This window comes from Lingula anatina, chromosome 7, assembly GCF_051362555.1.
Source record: "Lingula anatina isolate TDL-2025a chromosome 7, LinAna3.0, whole genome shotgun sequence".
Lineage (NCBI taxonomy): Eukaryota > Metazoa > Brachiopoda > Lingulata > Lingulida > Lingulidae > Lingula > Lingula anatina.
The window spans coordinates 9,348,869-9,366,074 of NC_141773.1; the positions used below are offsets into that span (position 1 = coordinate 9,348,869).

A 17,206-nucleotide genomic window follows, 5' to 3' on the forward strand; every position below is an offset into this window, starting at 1 on the left:
GCTACTGATCTGCATCATGTCCAAACTGCAGGTACCTCTTGTCCTTGGTGTCCAGTATCTGGTCATTCAGTCTTGGCAAAACATCCTCTTTTTCCATTATCCAGTCCAACACATTATCTCTGTCAGTCAGTTCACCCTGTCAAATTATGATAGCTTCCTGTGTAATGATGACAAAAAAGGCAAATCTTTTCTTAAGACACTAGTAAAGGTTTCTACCTACTGAACATTGGAGTCATCCTCACAGAGTATGACATCCCAAACGACAGACTGCACACACAGTTTAATATTTTTGATGTAAACTATGTTAATACTGAGCATTTTCAGTCTAGTTAGGGCTAAAACCAAGACACCTCCTACACACAAGCTGGTAGTACTATAACTATACACACAGAAACCAAGCACCCCCCCCCCCCAACTTTGGGGGACACAGAAAATTTCACTATATGCCCCCCCCCCCCCAACTATATGCTTGCCATTTTTAGTGGTGGGTAATTACATGTTTAAAATTGATATCCATCAGCCATGAATTCATTAAAAAAATTTAACATTTAAAAATCATCTGATTTCAAGTTACATGTTTTTACTTTCAGTAAAATGATAAAATTCATTAACTTTCATTTTAAACTTTTATTATTGACTTTTTCAATCCAGTTAATTCAGTTGAAAAAAAAACTAAAGATACAAGTTGCACATGTTCCAGGAATTACATGAATTCTTTAAACACAACACAATGGTGTAGGAAATAAGGTGTCTTAAGTCTGAATGTGTGCTGTTTTAAAACAATTTTATCTTTATTCTTACCTTATAGACAGCCTTTTGGAAGTCTGGAGTCTGTTTCATTATCTCCATAACCACACCTTCCTCAAAACTGTCTTGGTTAAGTGTCTCTTTCTTGAGAGGAACCCCATTTAGGAGAACTTGAGGCAGTGAGGTGAGGCCAATGAGGGAGAAGTACTCTGCAGAACTCTGTTATCATGAAAGAAATGACACATTGAATAATAAACCTTAGTGGACTGATTGGTTGACTACTTGGTTTTAAAACAAGATTTGGGCTTATTTTATCTTTATCATGTATTATATGTATTAGGACAATAAAACATTAATTCATGGTGTCTCAGGCTTAGAGTTATTTCTGATTCTCTAACAATTAAATATGTTGAAGCTCATTTCTTCTATTTGCATCATACGTTTAGTCATTTTTGTTCATAAATAAAAAAGTGTACTAAAAAGATAATAAGAATTAAAATCCTGAGTTAAAATGATTATCATCAACGACAGAAGCTCTTAAAACACCTCTTACTGCCTTTAAAAGTTAAAAAATCTCATGTGACTTGTCAAAAATGTAAACAAGCTGAATGCAACTGATAAAAGTAACTCACTGCCTGTGTCCTCCTCTTCTCTGTCTCTCAACACAGATACTGTCAATAGATAGTTCTCATTAATGAAAGCGATAGACAACATGATAGTAGCTTTTGCAGTAAGCCTTTCAGTGCTTCTCACTTCTTGCATAAACAATTCATAGAAAACAACAGTTTCTAATGCACTTGCTTGCATTCCTTTCTCCCATTATCACTTTCAGGTAATGGGCTAAGAATGCAAAAGTAGTGAGCAGTCAATTTCCTACAGTTTCTCTGTGCACAGCGATATGTGCTACCTAATATTTGTTTGTGTCTATGTCATAATTTTGACTGTCACAATATGTTGATGTCATACTGACTATCTAGGTATAAGGTGTGAGCATATACAGCACTCTACTTACTATTCTACCATCATCATAATCTGAGTCTGAAGAAAACACCATGTTGACATCCTCATCTTGATACTGTGACCTGAATTCTGCAACCACTTGGTCTGCTGTCAAATCTCCAGCCTGGACCTTATCAAACACCTGACAACAGATAATATAGGAACATCTTCACTACCCTTTTGAACACCGAGGGCTATCAGTTCATGCTCATATAGTCCAACAAATGATTTGTAAAGGAAAGAAAAACTCATACTGATGACAATGTATAATTACATTGATACTATCACGTATAGAGTTATAAAATAGAGATTTCTGTTGTCAATATCAAGAACCATGCCAGGTTCCACATTTCTATGTTGCTAAGCACATGAACAATATGTAGTGCCTCAATATGAGAACCAGACAACTCTGGTGTTTTTAGCCTCCAAATTCTAAAAATACCAATTTAGCTAATAAATAGTCCGAGAACATCAGGTTTTTTTATGATGAGATTGTATTTATTATAACATAAGATTACAACAATAACTAAGATATATTTTGATTTAGCTGATTCGAGATTTTATAACAAAACTTCTAATTTTTATGAGGCACCTCCCTTTCGAGATATTAAATCTGTCGGTCATATACCAGCAGTGCAAATCTATCACCTTATGTTGGTTAATTTCGCATGTGAACACGGGTTTTCTGATATGAATTATCTGAAATAAACCTTCCTACATTTTCAAATGCATTTTGTAGTAACATTGACATTAGCCAAGAAGAGTGTGTTCCTTATCAAAAATAGGGGAGGGGCGGAAATTCATTTGAGGCCACATATAACACTATAAATACTTAGGGAATCCCCTTATAATAAAAGCAAAATAAATGTTATTCAAAGGAAAGTCTGATGGATTTACCTTTAAATACATACAATCAACAGAACATTTCCAATATACTTTCTCAAAACGACACCAGAAAGCAAATTAAATCAAATCAATCAGATGGTAACACCGGTAGGCTTTGTCAATTTCATCAATTTATTTCAAAGAGCTCTGTAATGTCCACTGAATTGAAATGCCAAATGCAACTACATAAAATTGAGCTACATTTTCAGTATGCTACCACAATATGCATAAAAATCAACACATCTCTGTCAGTATCAAGATCTGATTGATCAAGTATCTAGTGACACAAATGTAAACGTAAGTTTTACCCCAGTAACATGCTATATGTTGCAGTGACTATCCCTTAGATTGCCCCTTATCTTCATCACTTGTACAGCTACCAGAGCACTTGAAAAGAATTCAATCAAGGTATGAAAAAGCTTAGTTCCTAGAACTAGCAGTTTTATAAGTATCAGTCACTTACATCAGTAAGAAAAGAAAGAGCAGCAGACACAGTGTTGGCTGTTTTCACAAAGTTGAAAGCCCTGTAGAGGGCGACACCTGCATCCTGTTCTCCATCCACTTCCTTCTCATTGTTCACTACAAACAGTAAGCCTAGTCTGGAAACAGATCAGCATGTTAACAGATGTCACTGGATTGTGTGCCTGTGCTTGTGCATGTGTGTGTGTGTGTGACAGAAGCTATTTAAAACAAACCACCAACCTTCAGTATTAGTAAGCCATTTTCTAATAATTACAAAAGGGTTGAACTCCTAAGCCAAAAAATATTAATGTTGAGAAGGTTCAACTTGGTACTTCAAACACACCGTACAAAATGTTAAGTGTAAAAAGTAACTACACTCCCTTGCTTTCTTTGTCCCAAACATACCCACCAAGGCCTAGGTGTTGAGCTAAAAGTTGCTCACAATTTCCGTGTGCTTTAAAGGGCTTGCTAAATGACCACTAAACTATAAGACATCTCAGCCACAAAGTTTGATTTGATTGGCTAACAGCACATCTATCGAAAGCACTGATGTGTGAAAGTAATAGCACAGTAGGGATCAAAGTAGAGGTCAGATGACTAAAAGAGTACAATGTGACATTAAATGTTTTACCTGATTGGGGCATTGTGCACATAGAATGATTCTGCCATCTTCAGCAAATCTCTGGCATCTGGCTGGGAAGGATCCACCATAAATACCTTGTGAAGACATATCAGAAGTTAATAAATGTTTTTGTCATTAATACATGCAATACTAGTAGGTAAAAGCTATCAAATATGCATTCACTTTATAAACATATTCGTTACTATTGTTCCATTTAAATAAACTGGCACATTGCACTAAACATGGAAAAAGTTTATGAACAGTGGATTATCTGCCCCTCAAACCATGACTATTTTACACAAGTTCTCATTCTATATACCATGCACACTTCATTTCACATTGCAATTAATACATTATGATTCAACAACAATATCTAAATAAGTCACAAAAAAGGTAAGAAAGATGGAAAAAAGATACTGCCAGTTATCTAAAACAAAATTTGGGACATTTTCAAGTCAAAAATATTCCAAAGCCTAATAGGTCCAATAAAATAAGTAGTCCAATAATTTACATAAAACAAGGCAGCAAAGGTGCCAAATGTACAAACACCAAGCAGTGCGGAAATAATTGATGCAAGTGTTTATTATAGTTTTAAGTGCATTTTAAGCATAATCATCACCAATATTTGTGCCACAATTTGATACATCTTTCAGTCCCTAGAATCATTCATGTAAGTTGAAGAATAATAAGTAACACAATTTTCATTTAATATTGTTTATGGCAGCACTGCACAAAATAAGCTTTTTGTTAATTCTATGTATTATTACATAATGATAAACAGAAAATGAACACCAATCTAAAGAGTATCAGGACAATGCACCCCTGTAATGAATACTACTATACAAATGAACAATGTGAAACTGAGAAAAATTAAAGCACCTGCCTTTAATCAAAATGTATCTCCAGGCAGAGGTGGGTAAACAGATAATCTCACTTATCAAGGTATCCCTTTCATGAACTGACTCTTGTTATTGTTTTACCCCTCCCTCCCCCTGGTACCCCTCCCTCCCCCTGGTACCCCTCTCTCCCCCTGGTACCCCTCCCTCCCCCAATAATTAAGGTGCATCACAGGGTGGGGTAAACAGATAATCTCACTCATACAGGTGTCCTTTTGATGAACTTACTGTCGGTTTAAATTGTTTCCTCACTACCCCTTGGAAAATTATTCTTTTTTTTCAGTTTCATTATTATTATTTACTTGACCTGTTATTCAAAAACTCACTTAGATCAAATGATGTAAAACTAATAAAATGGTGCTATTTGTTTACTTAAAAATGATATGCAATGGCAAATTTACAAAACTTGCATCTTTTCAATTTTATAATTTTAAGCAATAGCAACTGTATGTTTTGGCCAAAAAAGAAGATACTGTTTCATTCTTACCAAAGGTTAATGAATCTACTGGGACATTCGAAGATAGTCCAAGTGGTCATATGGCAAGAACAGATTCCAGAAAAATTGTGATAATCAGTTTTTTGGTGGTAAAATGGAATTTATTATATATTCTCCGAGTTGTTTACAATGTATTCATTGTGAAATGATCTCATACAAACAGTTGTTATCCCTTTCAGATAAACTCTCATGGCTGTTTATGCTGGTAAGTGAGCTTCCTGAATCATGTAATAATTAGCCAATACCTTTGTTTTTATTATACTTTTTGTCTCCTTTCTTATTATCAGTAAAATATTCAAGAAATGTATAAATGCCTCAAATAGATAAATGAAAAGCAGCTATATTCTTTCCTGGGAAGAATGGGGGCTGGAAATATGGTCTGGCAAATGTGGTTTGAACAAATGTCAGACAGCATAAGCAAAGATAACAGATACGGAGATGACAAAGACACATAATCTGAATACAAATAGTTTGTATATATTAAACAAGTAAAAGTTGTTTTAATTTCACATAGGCATAAAGATAAACTGAAATGAAGATTATTTAGGTCACCATTCCTATTTATTTTCTGTACAACATATGAAATAATGTTTCATATTAAATGCTTTTCTAGTTGTTAAAACCATAAAAATTGTACTGAAGAGATTATATCAAAATTTGAAGAAAACATTACTAAAGAAATGGTATTTAAGAAAACACTGACCATTGTAAAAAAGTTTTTGGCGACATGTCTTAGCATCCCAGGGAAGGTGGGTCTGAACATGTCCTGAACACTGCTGGGCCACTGCTGGTATCTTCTGTCCTTCTCAAGATCATTGATATACTGAAATACAGGTATTATCTGAGTCTATCTAGGTGAATAAATAATCTATTCATTTTAATGACTTTGTTCTTTTACAAAATTATATTTTAGGTCAAAACAGGAGTCACCCAACATAAAGCTCTATCTCTATATGCACAACCTTATGTCAACCTTATAACAAATCCAATCATTCCAGTTAGAGAGTAACCCATCTGGAATTATTCATACAATTTGTTCCTGTCTGCCCAGATATTATTAGCTTCTCCATCCAGGCCTTAAAAATGGATTACGTGTTTACTAACACTACCCAAAGTTCTTTTAGCACTAACACCATATTAACCAAATAACCAGTGAATCAACCAGCACACCAACGCGATTCCAAGCACTAATATTCATCCGCTCTGGTAGTGGAGGTTAATTTGCAGTTTATGTGGTTAATATAGGTGTTAGTGCTGAAAGATCTGCAGGTAGTGTTAGTAAACTCCTAATCCATTAATAAGGCCTGTCATCTCTTCGTCCCTTCCCTGACTGTCCATATATCATTTCTTTCATCTGTCTACCAACTACTTATGTTTATTTATCCATAAATTATTTGTGTTTGATTTTTTGCCCCTTCAACTTTCTGGGTAAATACTTTCTCTGGCTTACCTGTATGGGCCCATTCCGGATATCTACAGCATAACTGGTAACTGTTTCTTTCAAGTCAAGCTTAAGGAGGCTACTTAGGCTTTCACCCTAATACATCAAACAGCATATAAGTATTACAGGATATAGGATAGCAAGCAAAACACTATTTGAACACCTAAAGAAAAACTGGTTTGACCCATTTTGCTGCACCTCCTCTCAGCAGGCTACCTGATTATGATCAACACATGCATGATGTCAACTGAAGCTGGTCTCCCAGCTGTCAGTAAGGCAAATTCTGGTCAACACTTGTGTAGAGAGATAGGTAGTGCCAAGTAACTTTGGCCACAGAGTTATTTTACATTTACAAGAAACTGAAATTTAATAAAACCACAGCTTTTTGCCAAAAGTTAATCTCAGATTCAAATATTTAGCACATATCATTCTTAATTCAAATCAACTTAACCATTATCTGCCTACTTTGGCAACTTTTTAAGACAGGCTTGACTACCATGTTCCATTTTTCTTTTTGGTATAGAATCGAAGCACAAACTACTTACCTTAATACCCATACTGTATAAGCCTTCCATAATCTTGGCATCAGCTCGTAATGTATCCAGCAAAGTGAACACATCACTGATATCAAGGTCATATTGTAGGCCATTGAAGAATAGAGCTGATTCCCCAGGGAGAATGTTCAAATACTGCTCAAATACTGCAATTAATTAAGAATGGACTGGCAAGAATGCAGCACTAATCATATGGCATATTTCATATTATTATTTAATTACATAATGGTAACATAAGGAGATATACCTTAAAAACTTGAGTGCGCTACACTTACATTTACACAGCATACTTTTTTAGCCCCTTTGCCTTTAACAGAAATGTGTCTCATATTCTTGATACATGTTTAATTACCAAACATATCCCAATTTATAAAATGACCACTTCAATGATTCCCCTTCCATGGCTGATACACCCGTAAAAAACAGAGCTGGTATTATTAAGTCCCAGGCTCATTGTGTGAGACAAATCTTAGATCTTGCATATAAATGCAATCTTTCATTGGTTGTAGGTTCTAATTAGTTTTGACACTTGTCTAAATCTTTCTTTGAGAAAACCTACTTAGTGTTATACGTAACAATTACATAATGAAATAATGATGTAAAATGAATATAGCTGTTGAAATTAGCTTTTTATTGTAAATCTTGGTTGGTTAAGAAGAAAGTCATGTTCCTGCCACCCGATCTTAATCCTTAAAGACTTAAACTGGATTACCATCCATGAAAGAGTATTTTTTAAATAATTTACAATGATATATATCATTAATGAAAGAGTATATAGTTTTTAAAAAATTTACAATGATATATACCATTTATGAAAGAGTAGATTTTAGTACAATTACAATAATATACACCATTTACAAGGCAGCAAAGCTGTCAAATGTACAGACAAAAAGCAGACAATAACAATGCACAAAATAGGCTACTGTCAATTCTGATGCAAAAGTACATTATGCTTAACTGCAAATTCAACATCAAATTTTAATAATGCTCAACAGGTAATACCAATGTAAGTGAAATGTGTAACAAGCGTAAGGCTTCAGGCCCATGGAAGTTTAAGTTCACACTTTGAAAATGCCAGAATGAGAAAAATGAAAATTTCACATAAAACTGCTTAAATTCAATAATAAATGATAACCCATTTGAGCTGGCTTTCTTATTTGAACTGCATGCCAATCCTACAAATCATACTTGTAAGTTGAAAATAATAATAAGTAATACAGTCTCTTTTCATAATGTTTGTAGTAGCAGTGCAAAAAGATTTTTGTCAATTTTGATGTAACATTACATAATAAATTACAGAATAATTATCACCAATTTTTGATTATTGACTATAAATAGCATGGGCATGTAGAAAATTTGATTACCATTTGGCTTAATGGCCATGGGAGCTTCGAGTCCCACAATAAATATGCCAACATGATAAAAGTGAATATTTTACTAAAATGTATAACTTCCAGAAAAAGAAGCCAATTAGACTGCTTTTCCAACTCAGGCTGCATTTTAGTCTTTAGTTTCTTTTTTGAAAGTTTGACAATCATAAGTAACATGGTTTTCCCATAATGGTCATCATGGCAGCAGCACCCAAAATTGTGTTTTCTTCTATTTTAATGCAATATTACATAATGCTTAACAGCAGAATGACCCTCAGTTTTTAATATTAAAGATCTGTATCATGGATTTTCAGAAAATGTGATTAGCATGGGTCTTCAAGCTCGTGGAGGTTCTTAAGTCACACCTTGAAAATGCCAATAGATAAAAATTAAATTTTCACAAAAAAAAAAAAAAAAAAAAACAGTTTAACTGCCAGAAAAATTTACCAAACAGACTGCATTGGCCACTGAAGCTTTATTCATGTCCCATGTTTCTATCCTGTAAGTTTGAGAACAGTAATGACAGGTTTTCCTTAAATGGTCATCATGGGAGCAGTGCCAAAAATAGGGCTTTCTTCAAATTTTGATGCAATATTACATAATGTTTAACAGGATAATAACCATCAATTTTTAATAATAAAATATTAGTATCATGGATATTCAGAAAATGTGCCTAGCAAAGGTCTTCAGACCCAAGGAACTTCAAAGTCATACCTTCAAAATGCCAAAATGTAGACAAGACAGCACTGTCCTGAAATGTTTTTTTTCCATTTTTAACAATTTTTTAACATATAACAAAATTAACAATTTACTGCCATTTTTATATGATCAACTTAGAAAATTGATGAGATGGGAAAAATATCAATAGAACAGTGTTTAATGTCCAATTTCCTCCATTCTGAGTTTCTGAACATAGTGAATGAATGAATCTGACAAACTGCAATGATATGAGTTTTTTTTTCCATTTTTGAAACTCTATTTTACAATACATGATGACAAGTTTACCATCATTTTTACATAATCAACTAACAATGTTGTAAAGATGCAGGAAATGTCAAACAAACACTTTTACGAATCTTATTAGTTAAATAATGAGACTGTTAACATGCCTAAGAATTGAATCTGAGGAAATGTGAAAAAACAGCATAACTTATAAAATAATGGCCCGATTATGCTGATTTTCGAACTTGACCTGCATTTTAGTAAGACTGATTACTCCTGTGAGTTTCATGACAACAGGTCTATCGGTTTTCCTTGAAATGTGTTAACAGTGTTGCATATATGCTGAAAAGTGAAAAAACAGCATAACTACTAAAATAGTGGCCCGATCATGCCGATTTTCGAACTTGATCTGTGTTTTAGTAAGATTGATTATTCCTGTGAGTTTCATGACAACAGGCCTATCGGTTTTCCTTGAAATGTGTTAACAGTGTTGCATATATGCTAAAAAGTGAAAAAACAGCATAAATTCTTCAATAATGGCCCGATCATGCTGATTTTCGAACTTGACCTGCGTTTTATGAATATTAGTCAGCTCTGTTAATATAAAACCAAAAAGTAAAACTGTCTTCCACTTATGGTGTTAACGCTGAAAGTGCACGGCGACGGCGACATGATCGGCGACGGCGACGGCGACGGCGACGACAGACGCAGGTGATGGCAATATGTACAGACACATCTGTGTCTGTACATAATAAAAAAGTAGTTTTTAGAAAAATTACAATGATATCTGAGTCTGGAAATGTACTCCTACGTTCCATATATCTTATCAGACATACATGAGTGAATATCTATAATATGACACCATTTTGCAGATAATGGACCCACCATTTGGTTTTACTTTACCTCCCTACGCATGTCATCTTTGACACTGACTTTAGCCAGAGACCTAGATAGAACAATCATCTTTTTTTTTTTTACAATTCACTAGACTTCATACCAGGACCCCGTAACCCGAAAGCATCACGTATTGCCAATAGCAATATCACATAGAGGCTACAGTGTATTATATGGGGCGAGCATGGGCAAGTTATGGAATCAAGACGCTTGCCCTTGGTCGCAATGCGTGATACTTTCGAGTTAAGGGCCCAATTATGTAATATATTAATCAATACTTTTATGTTGTGCTTACAAAACCATGTTCACAACACTTCTGTATTCTGACAACAATATACTCATATACATAATACTCTCTATTAGAAAATGACAGGACTGTCACAAATTTACAACTCTATATCTTTGTACAGTTGTTGTTAAGATATTAACTTACATTTAACCTGCTTCAAAGAAAGAATCCAATGACGTGAAATCTAAACCAAACAGACGTACAATTTCAAGCAGTGCACATTTGCTGAAACTAATTCTTGTTTTAGTGCTATTTGTTACCAAGACTACACAGAAATCTGTGGTAGGCATAGAGTAGTAAGTCAAAGCAATATTGCAAAGAAAATCTTTGATAAAATAAATGGAAATTACATGTTGACATTTGTCAATCAACCCTTTTTTTCCTGCAAAAGAGTGTTGTTTGGTTAAGGGCAGCCCTGTCGGACAACAGCACCACTGTGTCATGGGCCAACTTTCTTATATGGAGAAATGATCTTGAGCATCAGAATGACTGGCAGGATGGGATTAAGATACAAAGTCACCATGTGTGAACATAATATACGTTCTGAAGAAATACCCTTAGAAAAAAAAAACAGTGATTTACTGTTTTGCATGACAGGCATGTGTGTTTGTCACCCTGACTGGATAATGAACCTATTCAATACACCTAAAAACCATAGAAAATGATCTAAGGCTACCAAACCAGTTTATCACAATGCTTAAAAAACCAGTTAAGTAATTTTAGAGGGATTTCTAAGGAAAAAGAAAAGTTATTTGACAAACCATTTGGAACTGTTTTTATTTTATATATATTAGTTAAGAGATATATCTCAACTGAACTGCACCCAGTTGCTATTATTACTAAAATCATTATTCTGATCACTTATTAATCATAAATGGAAAGTTTCATGTAGTTTAACTACTCATCTAAATTATATTTTATATAATTATAGTTTAGTGCTAGGTATTGTAGCCTACTGTCATATCCTAATATATGTGTATATTTTTGCCAGCATATGCTGGCACATAATATTACTATCATTATATATATATATATATATATATATATATATATATATATATATATATATATGTGTGTGTTTATATATATATATATAATGATTACACACAGGAGTTAATTGCAAGCTGTATAATGTTGTATTACTTTTTTTATAACTCCATATTTCTAAACCCACTGTCTGATTGCATTGCCCCACCCTCTAGCCACAAAACTCACTCTAAATTATGAAAATTCATCCACCAATCTAATAATGACATCTATATGAAAAACTTTTGTACATACCCTGTAACTGCCAAACTTTCAGAGGGGATAGCTCATTGCTACTCATCATAAGATGTTTCTTGAATTCTTTCAATTTCTCCTTCAAATCAGGATGCTTCATTCTGAATACAAAAAAATAACAAAATATTATACTGAAATGATCTAAAATACAACATTTTTCAACAGTAGCCTCTTTTGCACAGTATTCTTTTTATAATGAAAAATAATAAGCTCAACAGTTTTGAATTACTCAGTTATATTATACTAAGATAATAAAAATTGATTCTAATACTGGATGAAATGCAGAACAGAGATCATGACATTTGACATTATCACAATTCAGGTCTTCAGGTGAACTGATTTTGAGTTGACATCTTTGCCATATGATGATTCTGTGCAGGAAGACACATACTACTGTGCCAGATGACTCACCCATCTACAGAACTCCTCCCATACTTTTCACACAAAAAAACATTATGATCCTCCACAAACGGGACTGCAGGGTTTTGATGAAGAATGAAAGAGGAATGATGAGCCAAATGAACATCCCACCCTCACCAAGCACAGTGGCCTACACTACCAACTAAAGCATCTATGGATTCAGGCCCTAAAGCACATCCTACAAACTGGCAATCATTACTGTTTACCTTTACACATTAATATATTGAGAATTTTAAAGGGGCATACAAACCGAAGGAAGGTGCTATCATAATTGTTCAGATGACATAAGAGTGGTGTCTAAAATTATCTTATATAATCATCAGCATTAGATGTATTTATTATTCATTTAAACAAAATTTTAACTTCCTTTTTTGTCCCCTCTTTGCATTCAGTTTTACACTCTGCTGTCTTTGAAAACTACTAATACTATCGGGGCTTCCCAACCAGTGTGGCAATTGCATCATTTGACGTTGCCACAGTGCAAGGTTTCCAAACATTAAACTTCTTATGTATCTCTGCTGACATGGTATTACCCTCTCTATTATAATCCTACTTTTATTTGTGCAACTTTTGTGTTGTACTTCCTTCTGCTTTTTATCCCTTTTATGTGCTAAAATTTTTTTTCTTTGCATCGTCCACTGCACTGACTTGTTAAATCAGGGCAGTCATGTGGTAGGCCTGCTCACTCAGCCTTTACTGGCAGCAAGTATGCTGAGCAATTTTTCCACACTTCTTCCTGTCCATTCATTCATATGCTAGTATCTAAGTCACGTGACACGTGGGTATGTTACAATCGCGGGATGTAAATGCAATTTTTAGTTCTTTATTTCTACGCACTGGGCTTTTGTTAGAGGTTAAATTTGAAATAGATCTTGTTTATTTGCCGTGTTTGATGCTGTAAAAGTGCTGTTTTTGTGAATAATTTTCAACTAAAAATGCTTTGTATACCCGTTTTATATCCCTGAGTTTCACGTTTAAGAAAATCTATAGTTTTCAGAAAAATAAAGCACTATGTGACTGTCACTTTTACCGTAGAGATGAGAACACAATGCCCTGAACATCCTTTCCTTCATCATCTTCCAAGTCATCTTCCTCATCTTCACCAGCTGTAATTACAAACAAACACATCAGAAGAGGACTTAACCATAAGTTCGCTTAAAGCTTCAAGTCATCTGCTAGTAAGCAGATAAAACTTTTTACAGAGATTCAAAACAACTAAAACATATATGTATGCATGAAACAGATAGAATGCAATTTCTTTGTGTTCGCAAAGGAACAAATAATAACATAATGTTGCAAATTTTACTAATTCACCTATTCACAAAACATCATTTAATGTCATTTTAAATTCTATTTACATGCACACATTCTAAGGTCCTTCCTGCTCAATTACATTCTCTTTACATGTGATATTACTGTTTACTATAGAAATTCATATTTACTTGATAATGAGAAACAAAAATCAAAGCAATGAATATACTCAGTAGAAATATTAGTAGTATCAATCACTCAGTTTCTTTAACAGTTCATTTGATCTACATCTAAAACTAGATCTTGTCAATGGGTAGCCACCGCAAATCTTCTCACTTCCTCATATTCTTAAGAGTAGCTCACCCTCATGAACCCATGACATCTATGATAGTGCCTGGGTTTTATATGTAAAATTATTGCAAATAAACTTGATGACAACAGAATACAAGGCAACAAAGCTGTCAAATGTACAGACAAAAAGCAGAAAATACACACGCAGAAAATATGTAATTTTGTCAATGTTGATGCAACAATAAATAATTATGGAATAACAGCACAGCCAATCAACACTGAATTTAAATCATGCACAACAGGTAAATATGGTCGATAAGATAACAGTTTCAGGACCATGAGAGTTCAAATTCACATAATGAAAATCCCAATATGTGAAAAATGATGACAGGGCATAAAATACTTCTACATAATATTTGAAGACAAACACCAATACTATTACTTATGTAGAAATGCAGAAAATGTACAGAGCTTCAGGTGGATAGGAGTTAAAATCACATCTTGAAAATGCCAGTGTTTGAATAATAATAATAAATTAAAAAAGAAAAAAAAAATTCCAATAAAGCTGCTGTTCAAACTTTGTGAAACAGAAAGCAATCACGCTGATTTTCCAACACAAGCTGCGCTTCTGGCCTAAGAATCTATTTAGTAAGTTTGACTTGTAAATCGTATGGGAAAAAAAAAATGCATGCCACTTCCAGTGTTGAGCTCTATCTAATGCAAAAAAAAGAGGTCTCTAGCATTAACAGTTCCAGAATTAGAGAGAGTTTTCAGTTTCGGCATCTAATGGCAGCTGCTTCCGTGAACATGCACCGATTGACCCCAAACTCAAGGAGAAAGAGGACCCATGGAGAAAGAGGACCCAAGGAGAAAGAGGACCCTAATGATAACACCTGCCAATAATATTATAGGTGAGGTTTGTGTTGTTTCTGAATATCGACACAAAAAAATTTTTTTTTTTTTTGTAAAAAATTCCTATTTTTAGAAAATTTTGGCCCGTTTCACCTTGAAATAAAGGTCAAATCGAAGGGCATATTTGAAATCTCCACATATAACTTTTGGCCAGCCATCTGTAGAAAATTTTCCTATAATTCCTTCAGTTTAGGAGATATTGAGCATTTAATTTTGCAAACTTTGGACAAGGGTGCACTGTAATGAGTACCACACCTAGACCCCAGCACTGATGAAGCCCAAATTTTATGCGGATCGAGTTGAGATTAAAAGTGACCTAAATCCAAGGCCCTTGTAGTCTAGGAGGAGAAGCAGTGTTCCAGAAAAACAGCCGGACAGCCGGACAAATCTGGCACAAATTGAAAATGTCCGACTTGTGATGTCAACATATCAGTCACAATGTCTGTATTATCAAAAAGCAGAGCTTTTAAAATACTAAGTCCTGGCCCACTTGTCAGTGCTTTTTGCCACTGCATGACAAGCCCCAGCACAAAAAAGTAGGTCATGAATTCATACTTTTAAAATAACTTTTGCCCTAATGAGCATTTTTTAGCCTACCTGCGAAATTCTGGGGTTTCATGCATTGTTTGTACAACTTTTTATTAACTTAAAGCAAATGCATAGTCTACTGTAACTTACTTTATTGTTTTGATCCCAAATAGAATATCCATGCTTGGACTCTTAATCGGATTCTCCCAAATAACTCAAACGTATAGTAAAAAAAAAAAAAAAAAAATTACACCGATATGTATTCCCCACCACTACACTTTTGGCCTACCACTGCTGAACCGATTAATACAAGCCACCGAGTTGAGGGGTGAACACATGTCGACAGTGCAGATACAGTGGCGAAGATCTCTGTCTTCCTACCTGTAGTTGACCAAGGCAGATATTGTTTTGATTCCTGCTCAGCTGCCATAAAGTACAGTGATTAAAACGGTGTAAACTTATTTTTTTTAAAGCGACTGGTGGATTTTAAAAATAAATGTGAGATGATATAAATAGCTTTTTTTTTCAATCCAACATGCATATTGGATCATTGTGTTCATGTGTATTTATCATTTGATATTTTCAATTGGTAATTTATGTGATAAAAGTTTAATTTAAAATAAATTTTAAATATTTACATAGTGATTAAAATTTAAGGTTAGTTATTATTAATAATAAATATGATATAATTAAAGCAACATCTGAGCACCATTACATGGCTTTCTCTTGCATTTTTTAAAATAAATAAGGATTTTAAAAACATAAACAATTGTAGATAAGCATTTTGCATTTTCTTACTACCAGTATTTTGCGTGTACACATGGAAGAGTTTAATGTATGTATTACATAAATATCCAGTACAATTATTCACTTTTAGAAAATTTTTCAGGCAGTACAATTATTCTACCAAAATATTATTATGAAACTGAGTTTTCAGAAGATATTTTCAATTTGATTGATATTTTTCTGAATTCCAAAATTTTATATGTACAATGTAATTCTAAATCCAGAAAGATTTGACAATTAAAACAAGGTCTTGTTATAACTAGTATGGATGTAATAGAGGTAAATGTCCAGTCTGCTGCTTTTTTTTTTTTTTTTTTTTTTGACCAGTAAATTTTTAGTCAGACCAGTAGATTTTAAGAAATTGGTGATTCGAATGGCCAGAAAACTGAAAAGTTTAAGTCACAGACTGTAACATGCTGAAAAATAAGGCCACTATTTCTCAGTGTGCCTGATGAAGGCACTATTTTGTGCTGCTGTTGTTATTGGACTTGTCTTTATAATTAAAACATGAAAATTGATATGCTTTTCAAATGTCTGACATGAACATTAGTTGAAATTGCAAGACATAGAACAAAAGACTCGGCCGTGCTGTATGCGACATACAAGCACGTCATGTACGAGTGCGTTCCATGGTCTGTTGCATTACTAGTGTGGAAACCAATCAGAGGCCGTAGTTTAAGCCAGATACAACGCTCGTCGCCGAGCTGTACGTGAAAATTACTTGTGTATTGTCTCGCCTGCGGCTTGCCAATACACTCGTAATATTTCACGTAAAGCTCGGCGACTCGTATTGTATCTATCACGTAATCGGTATCTAATATGTGATTGTTGAAAACCAGTTTGTCACACAAGTGCCGTAGGTTATTTTACGCTTTACTAGTAATAAACAATGCCCTGCAATATATACGATGCTACAACTTTTATTTTTCCTACATTGATATCAAGACAAAAGAGAGAAACTAATCTTTTACTTTATATTCAGGCCTAATTCAGTCAATGTCTTTTTTTATTTTCTCCCCAATGTCATCGTTAATGTCAAACTTTATTTTAGTTTGACTGACCTGTCCGTAGACATCGCAATTAAAATACCATGCACTATCTATATGTTTATGTTGGCTGAGACTCTGTATAGGTTTTATA

The 17,206-nt window shown here is 34.0% G+C and overlaps 1 protein-coding gene across 1 annotated transcript in view; it reads right to left on the reverse strand.

Moving 5' to 3' along the window:
• Nucleotides 1-17,206, reverse strand: part of LOC106177829 (UDP-glucose:glycoprotein glucosyltransferase 1) — a 45,229-nt gene that overhangs the window by 23,117 nt on the left and 4,906 nt on the right. Inside the window, exons 3-12 of the mRNA XM_087017155.1 lie at nucleotides 13,329-13,404; nucleotides 11,879-11,979; nucleotides 7,094-7,248; nucleotides 6,558-6,644; nucleotides 5,811-5,930; nucleotides 3,725-3,810; nucleotides 3,095-3,230; nucleotides 1,760-1,888; nucleotides 802-966; nucleotides 36-136 (exon numbers count right to left, since the gene is read on the reverse strand). Of these exons, the coding sequence (XP_086873281.1) occupies nucleotides 36-136; nucleotides 802-966; nucleotides 1,760-1,888; nucleotides 3,095-3,230; nucleotides 3,725-3,810; nucleotides 5,811-5,930; nucleotides 6,558-6,644; nucleotides 7,094-7,248; nucleotides 11,879-11,979; nucleotides 13,329-13,404 (1,156 nt within the window). The remainder of the gene's footprint in view (nucleotides 1-35; nucleotides 137-801; nucleotides 967-1,759; nucleotides 1,889-3,094; nucleotides 3,231-3,724; nucleotides 3,811-5,810; nucleotides 5,931-6,557; nucleotides 6,645-7,093; nucleotides 7,249-11,878; nucleotides 11,980-13,328; nucleotides 13,405-17,206) is intronic.